The sequence below is a fragment of the Agelaius phoeniceus genome, chromosome 2 (assembly GCF_051311805.1).
Source record: "Agelaius phoeniceus isolate bAgePho1 chromosome 2, bAgePho1.hap1, whole genome shotgun sequence".
NCBI classification, from domain to species: Eukaryota; Metazoa; Chordata; class Aves; order Passeriformes; family Icteridae; genus Agelaius; species Agelaius phoeniceus.
In genome coordinates this window covers 58,411,381-58,425,484 of record NC_135266.1, presented here as the reverse complement: position 1 = coordinate 58,425,484, position 14,104 = coordinate 58,411,381, and the positions used below count along the sequence as shown (strand labels likewise).

Here is a 14,104-nt window from a genome sequence, read left to right as displayed (position 1 = left end):
TTGTCTTTTCTTCCCATTCATTGCTTTTGTTTGTCATAATCACTTGTTACCTTTTGTCTCTAACTATACAATCTGTTAATATTTGTATAGGCGGGCTCACAATGGTCCTGGTTAATGACTGGATTATAAGCATTGCCGCACTACAATATGCAGCATTTACTAAGTGCTGCAAATTAGATATGGAAATCATTGATACTATAATTATGACTAGCTCACAATAAAGTTAGTAAAAAGAATGTGAATATCATGCAAATTGTGCAAATGATTACACAAATTCAATTAAGTTTCAGATTTAAGAATCATTGCTTTTGTAGATGCTAGTGCTGAAACAATGCCACTGTAATATCTTTTGCACTGCCTTGATCAAGAGTGAAAATGTGTTATGTTAAAAATGTGCTTTCTGAAAGATCCATGAGGCTGTCCTCTTCTGTTAATTATTGCAGTTTAGTTTTCCTTCTTTCTCAGGAAACAGCTTGGGGCTCTACAACAAAGATTTAGAGTTTAAAACTATCAATGTGTCATATTGCTAAAGTTTCCCAGTAGCTTCTCAGCTAAGTGCAGGGCTGGCACATCTAGCCTTTGTGCATTTTCTACCTGCAGCCCTGGGCCAGGAAGACTTTCTTATGTGGGATGGGGAAGAGATCAAAATTACTGTTTCATGACTGTTGTATGGTCTTTTCACTGCAAATTAGAGTCAGGGCCAACCAACTTATGGGCAAATAGCGGAAATCAAGACTGGGTGTCCGTTTTCTTCTTTCTCCTCTATTAGGAAGAAATGAGACATACTTTTTACTAGTTAGATGTTTTCAGTTTACTGCCAAATATAGAATTGTGTGTTTGTACCACTGAGAAAATTAGTGAAAAGTTTCAAGGGCCATGAGCAGTGTCTGGGTCACAGGTAGAAGCTGTTTTTCTGCTGCAGAAGTTTTGACACTGTTGTGAATTTTGGAAGCAGAGCCTATCCCTGTCTGTGACTCACAGGTCTGATTTGCCTCCAGAACAGCAAGGCAGAGGCCAAAGACCCATTGTTGGGATCTGTGGACCAGCCCGCTGTGAGGATGGAAAATTTTCAGGTAACACAAATATTTTCTTTCTCTTATATTGTTTTTAATAAAAATATGTGATTGTCATTAAATCGTAATCATTTAATTAAAGCATACTTCTGTAAGAAATGTTTTAAATTTTCCATAGTGCTCTCTGTAATCCTGAAATATTCCTCCAATATTTATTGTCTAGGACAAATGTGAACTAGAATTAAATCCATAGGTCATCATGCTTTTATGGCTTTTGAAGTGCTTTATGTCATAACAATAAAAAACATATATTGTCTTTATCCTGTATCTAGAAAACAAGCAAACAAAGCCAACTAAACAAAAACCCAACATCACCTGTGGGAAAATGTGTAAGGATTATAAACCTCAGAAACTTTTATTTATAATATCAGGAGAAAAACATAGATCCAAGAGGTTTACAAATGTGGCAGTCCACTCTTGTTCTACTGCCAGTTATTTTGCTAATCTGAGCTACATAATTGCTTTGCCTGACTGAAAGGAGCCTTTAAACAGACAAGCCAATATAAATACTCAGATAGGAGACAGCTCTGTTTAATAACAACAAGAGAAGTATAGAAGTATTTGTTTATCTCTGCTCATTTATGTCAAAATCAATTGTAATTAAACAGAAATCCAACCACAGAGGTAGTGCTTTAGCTGATTGTTCTCAATAGAAATGTCATATAGACCCGGTGTTTAGGACATGCCAAAGCACACATTATTTGTCTCCTGTAATAAATATCCACTTATAGCCTTTCCAGTTCTTTAGTAAAGGCTATTGCCTGTCTCAATTAAAAAAAAAAAAAAAAAGAAAAAAAAGTAAAAAAAAAGTAAGCCACCATTTAATGTAAGTTCTGTAAGGTTTTCTGGTCATATTTTAGGAATTACTGAAGTTCTGAAAAGCGGAGTTAATTACATCCTCTGTTAGATATTATGTGGCATTTATTGTCCATCTGCTTACACATATGTACAGAAAATACAGATCTTTCATATCTATTTAAGGTATTGAAAATATGAAGCATAGCATTATTTTATTAGTCTAAAACATGTACTGGTGTTGGTGTTGGTGGATTTTATTTTTTAAATAAAATCATGGAATGGTTTGAGTTGTAAAGGATCTTAAAGATCATCTAGTTCCAGCTGCCCTGTCATGGGCAGGGACACCATCCACTAAACCAGGTTGCTCAAAACCCCATCCAGCCTGGCCTTGGACACTTCCAGGAATGGGACAACCTGTTCCAGTACCTCACCACCCTCAGAGTCAAGAATACTGTGTTTGTGGTTAGACCAGGGAAATATAAGCTGCAGAGAATTTTACACTTTGTTTTGTAACTGAGTAAATTCTAAATGGAAATACTTTCAAATAATGAACAAAAATTCACAACATCAAGGCTGATCTACACAAGTCAGTGTATATGTTTTCATTCACAGACAGATCTTTGTCATGTGAAAAAAAGGGTCATCAAAGATGTGCTTTACTATTCACTGTAACACAATGAAGAATAGAGCATCTAAAGAGTGGAGGTATTGAGAAACTGCATGCTTTCAAAAAGAAGGCAGCATATATTTTGAAATAGGTCCTCTGGTTTATTTTTTATTTGGACCTGTTAGTTGATAGTCATTTCAGTCAATGGAATCAACCTATGAAGCATCCCTGACAATTAAGGCTTATTTTTAGCTTCCACATTCATAGAAAGGAATTTTAAAAAATAGTCAGTTAGAAGAAGGTGTTTATGTAATAGCAAAAAACAAGACATCCCCCACTGAAAAAGAAAAAAGGATGTCTGAACGATAGACTTTCCTAAAAATAACAAAATATACTGGTATTTTAAAATATTTAGTCATGCACTTAGCTAGCCATATTCTTATTTAGTCTTTAGTAGATGAACAAATGGCAATAAAAAGATACATTTTTGAGTATTTTGTGAGTGAGAAGTTCTTAGGAAGGAATGCACTTGAATGACAATCAGTTCAAATCTTATAAATCATAATGATCTTACTCTGTCTGCCTTGTTTAACTCCAAATAAAATTTGATAAAATAATTTACAGGTTTTGTGAGGAATAGGATGGCATAGATCTAGCTGTAGGTCTAAGTCTATGCCTATTTATATATCCAGACCTTTTTATAGGGGTAATCAGACTTTAAATACACATAGATTCATTTATTTACATAAATATATATAAAAGCATATATGTATATGTGTGTATACATATATTTATACTCTGATTTCCCATATATGGGAATGTTGACATTTAGTATTATATTGTATGGATTACTTCAATATAGACTATAGTGTTCATTATTCTATAAGTATAGTACATAAAATATTTCTTAGAATTGTTTGGATGCTGATGTTTACTTTAAATTTGCTTTTTTGCTTTCTATGTATGTGTAATTTAAATAATTAGGGACTAGTTAAATTGCAAAAAACATTATATTTATTGACTTGATTTTTCCATTGAGTTACTGCTTAAAAAAATAATTCTTGAGCTTCCTGTTTTTTATCATTATGCAAATTTCATATAATTAGTGAGTCAAAATAAGATATCTGTTTTAGCCATTGAAAAGAGCCAGCTATCTAAAGCATTAATTAATTAACTTCATAATGCAATATATTTAGGGTGAAATCAGTACTCACAATTAATTTTGTTCAGTATTTATAAAGAAAGTGCAGGAAATTGCAGATACCACAATAAAAAAATCTTTTTCTCTTAGATTGCTACAGAAGGCAGATATTAAATATAACCCATCTGCTAATAGAATAAAATATGTAAGATACTGCTTTGCCAAAATACATACCTTGCATTACATTTTATATGTTGCCAGTATAACTCTCATCCTACACCATCTCTGAATTTCCATCCAGAATATGTTTCCTATCTAGGCAACTGTTGTTTACAGATATCTTGTTTCCTTTTCTTTCTACAGCTGATAATTTAGCAGTTCTATTTTAGTGTATGTTCTCCCCTAAGTGCATAAAGCACTTCTGACTGTTTACCCTTAAAGCTCCAGAGAGTTGGGAAAACCTCTAGACTGCTTCTGTTTATTGTACACACATGCACTGTTAAGGGTTTATTTTCAATGAGAGGGAGACAAGCACAGAGATAAAGACTGATGGTGCATATCACTCTACCAGCACATCTTGCTGAACAGCACAGCATATAACCTATTTTACATATATATATTTATATATTTACCTTTAAATTGATTCTATTTTCCCTATATGTACTAATTTGGCCCTTGGTGGTGATAGTTCACTTCGTGTTTGTAGTTTCTGCTACTAGTACAAAAATTCCTGTTTGGCTTTCTTCGCTGTGTGGTAGCTGTAGCAGTCAAAATTACAGGCTAATGGTGAGACGAGCAGCTTATAATGTATGATAATCAATACTCAAAATCCATTCCCTATGATGTGACATTAAAGAATGAAATGCAAAGCCAGAGATTTTGAGGGCTAGAGAAACAAAGCTCATGCAAAGCAGGTGGGTTTCCAGTCAAGGTCATTCAGTGTATTTTTTGCTGTTTTTTTGGATTAATATTTAATTCAGTCACTGCTACCATGTCCAGGGTGCAGAAATGGAAAGTTATTCAATACAATGAGTAGAAATGCAAGTATAAAAATTGCTTTAAAAAATACAGGAAATGGGAAGGGGAAAGAAAATAGAGCATGCAATATATACATAACATATATATGCTATATGATATATATCTTTTTTTATTAGAGATTGCCAACAAACTTTGTATTTTTGTTGGCAGTAATGAATAATTTAAACACTGTGATGGACCCCTCCTCATACCAGTGTATGTGTATGCATGTGTGTGAGAGCTAAAAATATAAATCTTCAAACATAACTTGGTTGTAATAAATTAACCTAATGAGTGTTGAAAATCTCAAAGCATAGCTTTTGGCAAGAACAGAATACCTACTGAATAAGTTTGCAGTACTTATTTCCAGTGATTGAGTACTTCTCTGAACTTTACCTTTCATCTGAGCTTGTTTGTTTCAATCTTAGTTCAGGGAATATTTATTTTTTTAAAGAAATACAGTTCAGTTGAGTTTTAGAAAGAGTCAGTGTGAAAATAGAATTTCCTAGTCCTATATTTCATATAGATATATATGTGTGTTGTCAATGTACAGAGCAGAGGAGTGCATATATATATATATGAATATTTATTTATTTTAAGATAATATGACATAGAACTACTACTTGAAAGACAGAAAGAATTTTCCTGCTACAGATGGCTCTTTTGTGGTATAATGAAATAGTCTGTAATGTTTGGGTTATTTTTTGTGAGAAAGGAAAGAGCAAAGAGGGATCTTGCTTTGCTTTGATAGAGTAATTGAAAAGAGAGGAGCAGAGAAAAGTACTGCTCCATTGATTGTGCAATTCTGAGTATTTTATGGTAGCTAATGTGCAGCAGGGTTTTATTTTTGTCTTTTGTTATAAAGCAACAAAATTGTTTACAAATATCCATACAAAGGATAGTTAAGCTTACAACATAAAAGTTAGTTGGGAAGCTGATTAGTTGTTTAGGTAAACTTTTAACAGTGCCAGAAAGCCTTGCCTCAGAATTGTCATGAATTCTATATGAGAGAAAAAATAACTTCAGACACTGTTAGGGAAAATCCTGAAGAAAGCACCTATTTCTCCTATTTCTGTAAGTCCACTTTAAAAGTTAGAGGCTGAACTTGCCACAAGTCTACTCTGAAGGATCAGGAAGATGAAGGTGTTTTTAAAAATACATTGATTTGGTTTGTTTTGCGGAGTTTGATGTTGAGTGATTTTTTTTTTTTTTTTTTTTTTTTTGGAGCAGGAGGAGGTAGTTTGGTTGTTTGGGGATTTTTTTTTTAGAGAGATAGAGAGTGAGAGTAGCAGTTTCCCTTGGCTGTTTTAAAGCAGCAGCTGTTTGATGCTGTAGAAACTCCAGAAAACTAGATAAAGAGAACTTTAGTGGAGGTGAACTAATGGGTGGAATGAGGTGTATAGCTATGTCCTTCATTTGTATGGCTCCCATTTCATTAAGCAATTGCCACACATATGTTGTCCCTGTGGTTATGCATACCAATGCCATCTCATTCAAGTGAAGTAAAATCAAACGCAACAAACTTAAATTTCTTCCTCAAAATCTTTTCAGTTCTGCCACTTTGTTACAGTCCTAAGGTTGGGGTTATTTTATTCCTGCTTTTCATCATAATTTTAGTTTTTATTGGATACTAAAATCAGCATGTGGATTAGTTTTCTTTGGAGATCATAGAATCATTGAATGGTTTGTGTCAGAACGAACCTTGAAATATATGCCATGGGCAGGAATGTCCCTCAATGGATGAGGTTGCTCAAGGTCCTGTCCAACCTGACTTTGAAATCTCCAAGTGATGGGACATCAACAATTTCTCTAGGACATCTGTTCCATTGTCTCCCTACTCTCACATCAAAGAGCTTCCACCTCATGTACAAACTAAAAGAAAGCAGATTAATTTTTTCTTTTAGTTTATGCAGCCCAGGACACAATTGGAAGCCTGTGCTCACAGCAGTCTGGGCTGTCCAACTTTTCATCTACCAGTAGCCCCAATCCTTCTCAACTGGTCTGCTCTCAATCTGTTCATCCCCCATTCTGTATTGATACTGACTTCTCCAACTCAGGTGCAGGACCTTGCACTTGGCCTTGTTGAACTTCATGATGTTCACGTGTCCCCACCTATCAAGCCTGTCAGTCCCTCTGATGGAATTTTTTCCCTCCAGGAAAGCAGATGCACCACTCAGCTTGTTGTGATTCTAGGGTGCACTCAGTTCCATTGTCCATCTCATTAATGCAGATAATAAATAATGTTGGCCCGAGTGTGGACCCTGGAGGGACACCTCTCATTATGGTTTCCACTTGGACTTTGAGGCATTGACTGCAGCTGTTTGCATGTGACCATCCAGCCACTACCTTATTGATCTGACAATCCATGATCAAATCCATCAATCTCCAATTTAGCACCAAGAATATTGTGGCCATATCAATATTTGACCATATCAAAGGCCTTACAAAAGACTTTGCCGTGTCCACTGATGCATTCAATCCATCCTAGAAAGCCACCAGATTTGTCAGACACAATATGTCCTCAATGAAGCGTTGTTGTCTGTATCTAATCACCTCCCCATCTTCCATATGTTTTGATATTTTCCAGGAAGACATATTCCATGGTTTTTCCAGATACACGGCTGAGGCTGGCTCACCTCTATGAATTTCATGTTCAAGGCCCCTATGTTACATCCTTTTACTCAACAATCACTTTGTTCTGTTGTCCCTGTACCTAATTCTCGCTTGCTTTTGGTATTTTTTCAGGGTTTCCACCAGACTTAGATTTTAAAGCCTTCAAGGAAGGGAGCTCATATACAGAATGACACTTTTTCATACTACTGTACCACTAAAAATATCAGTTCTGAGCAAATTATCCCAGGTTAACATCACTGTGACATAATACAATTTTAGTTTAATTAAAGTCCTATTTATTCATATCTTTTTAGAAATGTGAAAAACGGTTTATACTCTTGGATTCCCTTAGATCATCTTTGGTGTTCCTTTTGTCATGTTTCTGCAGTGCAATCATTCATTAATCAGGTGATGATATAAGATTACTAGGAATTTATTTTCTAATTTAGAAAGATGATGATTGCTTAAATTCTCCCTACCTTTGGCTAAACATGTTTGTTCTGCTTTTCTGAAGACTTGTTCTGCATGTCTGTATGTGTGTTTCATCCTTATATTTAAAGGTATGCTAACAGTTTTTGGTCTAAATGGAATTCCATGCACTTTTTAAATACTAAATTCCTCAAAAAAAAAGTATTGAACCCATATGCCTATTTTATGAAAGAAAAATTATTAAGATCAATGCATAGTTAACTGAAACCTAGAGATAATAAAAGGATTTATACTATTTATTATTTTTCTTATTCCTGATAGTTGTTTAGAGTTGTGAGTACAATTATAAGACAGTAAATATTGGCCCTAATGTAACATATTTAATGCAAATTACACTCATGCCAAGGTTTTTAAAACAGAAAGTTTTCTTTGAATTGTAGAATAAGAAATGCCAAAACTTCTGTTCTGAGAAAAGTGTAGCAAGGGAATCTCATTTAACTATATTCTTTGAAAGAAATAGGAATATAGAAATCCTATCTGAAGACATCATCAGTTCAAATAGTGTGTCACCATTTGTCATTCTTCCAAATTGTATGTATTGAGCAAATCCATTTTCACTTAGTTGCACCAAAACAAAAAAGGAGAAAACTGATTATATGATCCATACTCATGTCTAATAAAATTGCAATATGCGCTTTTTGACAAGCTTATATTTAATGCATACTGATGGAAGATTCTAGTTCTCTGTTCTCAGCAGGAAAAGTAGGCTTTTCAAGAAAACCTTTTTTATTTTGTGACTGTCACACAACATAACAATTACAAATGAAATGGAGGTGACAAAAGGGAAAAAACAGCTTGCTGATTTTTATGAAGTGTTTGTATTTCCAGAAAGGCAGTCATTGCTCAGTCATTTGATTTGAAAAATTAATCCTTATAATTCCTTTTGAGTTCCCTAAGTACTGTTCACTCTTTTCTAGCATGAGTTTTACAGAATAAAGCCTAAAAGATTCCTACAGCAGATTAGTTTACAGATGAAGCTCAATTCCATTGAGAATGAGTCTCTAATGACCCCTTTATACTTCCATTGGGCTGTGTGAATGCTTTAATATGTGGAGAACAGAGTTAAATAAATCTATTGTCTCAACTAACAGGTTTATGCAAACCTTCTGAAATATTTTAATTACAGCTTCTTCTTTTTCTCCATAATTAAGAAACCAGATGTCAAGTAAGCCCATCACGTGATGATCATCGCCTATTCATTAGACTAAATAAATCCACTTATAATTAGAGTTTTTTTCTCTTTCTGCTTTGTTTTGCAGAACAAGAAGAATGTGTTAACTGCACAGATGAATGCAGAGTGCTTGGTCATTCTGACAGGTGTTGGATGCCACAGTTCCCTGCAGCCAGTCAGGCTGAGAATGCAGATTATCGCACAAATCTCTTTGTACCCACAGTTGAAGCTAACGTTGAGACTGAGACATATGAAACTGTGAATCCCACTGGGAAAAAGACTTTTTGTACATTTGGGAAAGACAAGAGAGAGCACACTATTCTCATTGCCAATGTTAAACCTTACTTAAAAGCCAAACGTGCCCTGAGTCCTCTGCTTCAGGAGGTTCCCTCAGCATCGAGCAGCCCAACCAAGACATGCATTGAGCCTTGCACCTCAACAAAAGGACCACTGGATGGTTGTGAAGTGAAATCAGGAGCCTTGGCTGAACCAAGCAGCCAGTACTTGTCAACTGACAGTCAGTATCTATCGCCCAGTAAACAGTCAAAGGACTCTTCCTTCATTGCATCAGATCAGATGGCTAGGGCCTTTGCAGACGTGCACTCCCGAGTGAGCCGAGACTCCAGTGAGATGGACTCTGTTCTGGAGCAGTTAGACCGTTCAGCCCGGGATCTAGGCAGGGAGTCGGTGGATGCCGAGGAAGTTGTGAGAGAAATAGACAAGCTCTTGCAGGACTGTCGGGGAAGTGACCCTGTGGCCATCAGAAAGTGAGGGGGAAAATAAGGACAGGCTGGCAGTTGCATTCCTCTTCTGCTGATTCAAAGTAAATAAATAAATTCCCTGGTTGTAACAGAATTACAGGAATGAAGGAAGACCAATGCTGCTTTAAGGCTTTTAGTGAACATCTGAAGTGCCCACAAGTATGTTCTTTTCACTGCTCTTTCTTTTTGACAGATAACACTGGTTTCATTGTGACCAAACTTTCATTAGGACAGAGTCAAGTACACCAAGAACAAAATGAAAGAAGGAAAGACAGTGCCATTTTGACAATCTGATAGGAAGGTGTGAGAAAGATGGAATGGAAATACGTCTGATACTTTAAGACTGTCCTCAATAGCTGATGCTGACTTTACTGTTTACGTATAAACCCCAAGAAAAACAGGGTTGAATAATGCTGATCTGTGGTGAATTTCCAGCAGCCACCACAGGCTTCTACTGAAAGTCCTATAAAGAGTTCTTGTAGTAGTCCAAGCGACACCAAACATTAACATTCATTTGTGGTAAACATTTATGTACGAAATTATCTGCCACAAATATGAAATACGAAAAAAAAAAAGAAAAAAAAGAACAATAAAACAAAAAGAACCATTCCAGATCATTATTCAAGAAAACATATCCTCATCATTAATGAAACACTACATATCATATTAAGGTTAAATGTAAAATTATATAGTCCATCTTGTCCTGCACACACATAAGCGAATTCACTTGATAAAATGAAAAAAAAAAAAGATTTTAATATCTATTTAGCATTTTAGTGTCCAACAAAGCTATAAATAGTTAGTGATAAGTTAAAAAAAAAGAAAAGGAAGTGAAATAAAGTTTTGGAAGAAAAGAATTACCGTAATGGTAATACAGAAAAGAAATTAACATTATTAACACTTTTTTATTCATTTGTGGACACTAAAATAGCTCAGGAAAGTGAAAATGTCAGACATCCACAAAAATCACATGGTCATTTAAATGTGCAAATGTAAGAAGATTCAGTGTGTTTACATCAAATGACATATTTTTATTGATTTATTGCAGATTCAGTGCATATGAGCCAAATTGTTGAGTGTATAAGAGCTATATTGTGTATTTTATTAAATTAATATATAGTTGTGTTGCAAAAATATTTGGGCTTATATTGTAAATGGCAAGTGTTGCCTCAGTAGCTGTCGAACTCTATGAGTTTTGTTTTTTCCTGCTTCCTTTTCCCCATGGAATATGGGAAGCAGCGCCTCAGAGCAAAGTCTCTTGTTTAATGTATGGTCTACGAAGTACTGCAGTACATAATCTGTTCAAAATATGTTTGAGTGAGCTGATGGAGCTAACTGAACAGCCTACAAATACATCCATCAGTCATGGTTATGTGCAAGTCCTTGTAGAAGCTTCTATTGCAAGCCCATGTTTAATAACGAAAATTACACTCAAACCAACATCTGGAACCTCCTTGGGTTTGTTTTTTTTTTTTGTCCCCAACACATGCAGCCAGCCTGTTCAATGTAGGATATTTGATTGAATTCTTCAGAGATGCCACCATTTAAAAAGTTTTGATGTTAAGTTTATAGAGCTGAAAATCATGTCAGTGCCAATGTGGCATGAGCAGTATTTTATCTGATTATTTAGAATGTGCAGTAGCTTACTGCAGTTCTAGATAAATACTGCTTATTCTGGGGGGTGTTTTTAGTCAGGTTTTCATTTGATCTGAATAATATTTGCAGAATAACTTAAAATAACTTGGGATGTAGCTTCTACTTTTTATTATTGTTTCTTAAGAATGTTTTTATTGCATTTGAAAAATTCAAAATTGAATGAAACTTGGAAAAGAACAAATGAACTTAAACAGTACAAGAAGAAACAGAAGAATAAAATGTTTAGCTCAGGATTTGTCCCTTATATACTTTAGATACTCTGCTGGAAATACCACTAGGGCACATTGTTTAAAAACTATTAATTTGGTATCTTAAATTTAATCTGTACTATAAAAACATTTATTAAAAGGGTTGGCAATCTGAAATACCACAAGCCATAGTTTTTTTATCAGTGCAAAAACAAAAGTTTACCCAACAGCCTATTTTGGCCTAAGGATTGCATTTAAATGGTGATTTTAGCTAGTCAGTCCTACAATGAATTGTCTTTGGGAAACACCAATTCTTCCAGTTTAGTTTGCTTTTAGCTCCTGTTAAAAAATGTCTACAAGTACATGCAAAAGGAAGGATCTTGTACATGTCTTATCAAGCTACTCTCCATGTTTTGGACAATTTATGTATCTAAAACGTGGTGTTGTCTGTGTTATATAATTTTGTTTCCTTTTTTTTTTTTTTGGCCAGGAGACCCGAGATTGGTTTTGCTTGATAGCTTGATAGCTTGAAATTCCATAGTGGAGAGGATTCTTATTGTTTGATCAGTCTCTTCTACGTATTTCTGTGGTGCCCATCACTTCAGTGTCTGTGCACCAAGTCTTTAGCTCTGCCAGTGAAATCCATTATTCAGCAAAATCTACGCCAGTATGTAAATGCAGTCAAGTGATGGAGATTTGTGTATTTTATAAATGATTTTAACACTGAGTAACCAATTGTACAATTCATTGTATGTTTCTGAAGACATAAAAACCACAACATTCTGAGAAAGGGCTGTGCCAATGTAAGAGGAATTTACCTTAAGGCTCTCTGTCACTAGTGATTTACTAGCTTTAGCTGTTTAACACATTATCTGTATTTAGTAGTGATTATTTATTTACCACTCTGAGGTATTCAGAATTCATGACTCACAGCTTTATAGAAGAGTTTAGGAAATCTTGCTTTTATTTAATTTGTCTTTCAACTGCCTTGTTTTGTAGAACTCTGGCATACTGCTTCCCAGTATAAGATTATCCCAGGTTAAAAAATTTATTTCACAATTTAGAATGGATACATAATGAACCACTAAACCAGCAGAGCTTATACAATGTGAGTTTTGCTGGTTCAGTCAAAATTAACATGATTGTGTGTGAAGGACATACTGCACACAAAAGATTTTAAAGTGTTTTTTTTCTTCGTGATATCTTTACTATCACCATTGGAGAAAGAGGCAGGAATGAAAGATAAAGTTTATGAGTTATTTCTCTCATTTTTTACACACATGCTTTGTAAGACTGAAAGGAAATATCTGTCACAAGAGTATAAAAGGAAAGTTGAAGCTAAGAGTGGCAAGTAAAGCAACTAATAAATTTGTACTGTACACTGTGAATAGCGAATAAGGCATTCTGTATCTTTTTTTAATTAAAACAAGCCAGCAACTGGGAGTTCCTTATATGATTGGCCAATCAAATCAGATCTCAAAATCAGACCTTTCTTTTTTCACTTTTTTTCCTTTAATTGGCATATTTATCAGGATTCTCTTGAACCGTGATTTACCACTTAAAGATAGAGGTTTTCCAATCCAAGTTACCCCTAGAAGTCAAACTTTGTTCATAGTGGAGCAAGATACACCATTCAAACAAGCTTTCATGTTGCTTGCTGTCAAATGGAAGGGAAATTGCTGAGGTCAAGGAGGAGTCTGAAGCCTAGCATAACATACACCCACTCATTATTGTTTAATTGCTTTCTTTTGACATCAGGCAGCAGTTATTATTGCATTAATTTAAATGGGAGTTTTGGCTATCAAGATTTGTTGACTTGAAGTGTAATTGAATGAAATCTGATTAAGGTTTTGACTTCTCTGGCCCAATTGTGATACAGGTTGGCATTCTCATTTATCAGCCCCTGTCTCCCCATATGGCTCAAAGTTGCACCAATGACTGGTGAATGACACAAAAAAACCAAACAAAAGCAGCATACATTGTATGGATTTTTCTCAACCGCTATTGTTTAATGGCTGTGTTTAATGTGACCTATCTGGAAAATGAGGACTACGAATAAAAAGCGATTACTAATAGTGGTGTTGCCTGCTTTTGCATTCATTAACACAGAAGAAATGTGTTAAACACTGCATACCACAGGGAGCCTGATGGTAATTACTTTGGAAAAGCAACTTGTGGCAATGCGGCTGTTACAGCTAGTTATCAGTTTGCCAAAAAAATGACAGTTCCTGCTTCATTTATTAGAAATGTGTAACCGTTTTCTCTCAACAGGAAAGTGGAGAAGAGTTTTCATCAAGCTGGGTAGGTTTATCTTTTAAGCAGCTGATGCACTGAATCCCTACAGGCTGTTATTTGCTCATAGAAACATGGAGCTGAATAAAGGATATTTTGGTTTAGTAAACTGGTGTGAGTTCACCAGAAACATTATAAATGGAGTGAGGCTGTAAGTTCTTAAAGATTGTCAGCCTAGCAGGAGAGATCAAAACACTGCTTGATTATAGAAGTGGAGGACAACCTGAAGAATGCAAGGAATTGCTTTTTGCTTTTTAACTTTTTTAATTGTGTCTTTCTTAGGAGTGTGAGTAATTTT

General features: G+C 35.0%; 1 protein-coding gene across 5 annotated transcripts in view; it reads left to right on the top strand.

Annotated features, from left to right (window-relative positions):
• The window catches only part of PCDH17 (protocadherin 17), an 89,759-nt gene extending 76,170 nt beyond the window's left edge, over window positions 1-13,589 (top strand). For 3 of the 5 annotated variants that reach the window (XM_077173645.1, XM_077173646.1, XM_077173644.1), the window contains exons 5-6: window positions 999-1,073; window positions 8,998-13,589. In XM_077173645.1, coding sequence (XP_077029760.1) covers window positions 999-1,073; window positions 8,998-9,680 — 758 coding nt within the window. In that variant the 3' untranslated portion in view covers window positions 9,681-13,589. Of the gene's footprint in view, window positions 1-981; window positions 1,074-8,997 lie in introns of all 5 variants that reach the window. The other 2 variants (XM_077173648.1, XM_077173647.1) reach the window with 2 other exon arrangements.
• Window positions 13,590-14,104: the final 515 nt, after the last annotated feature.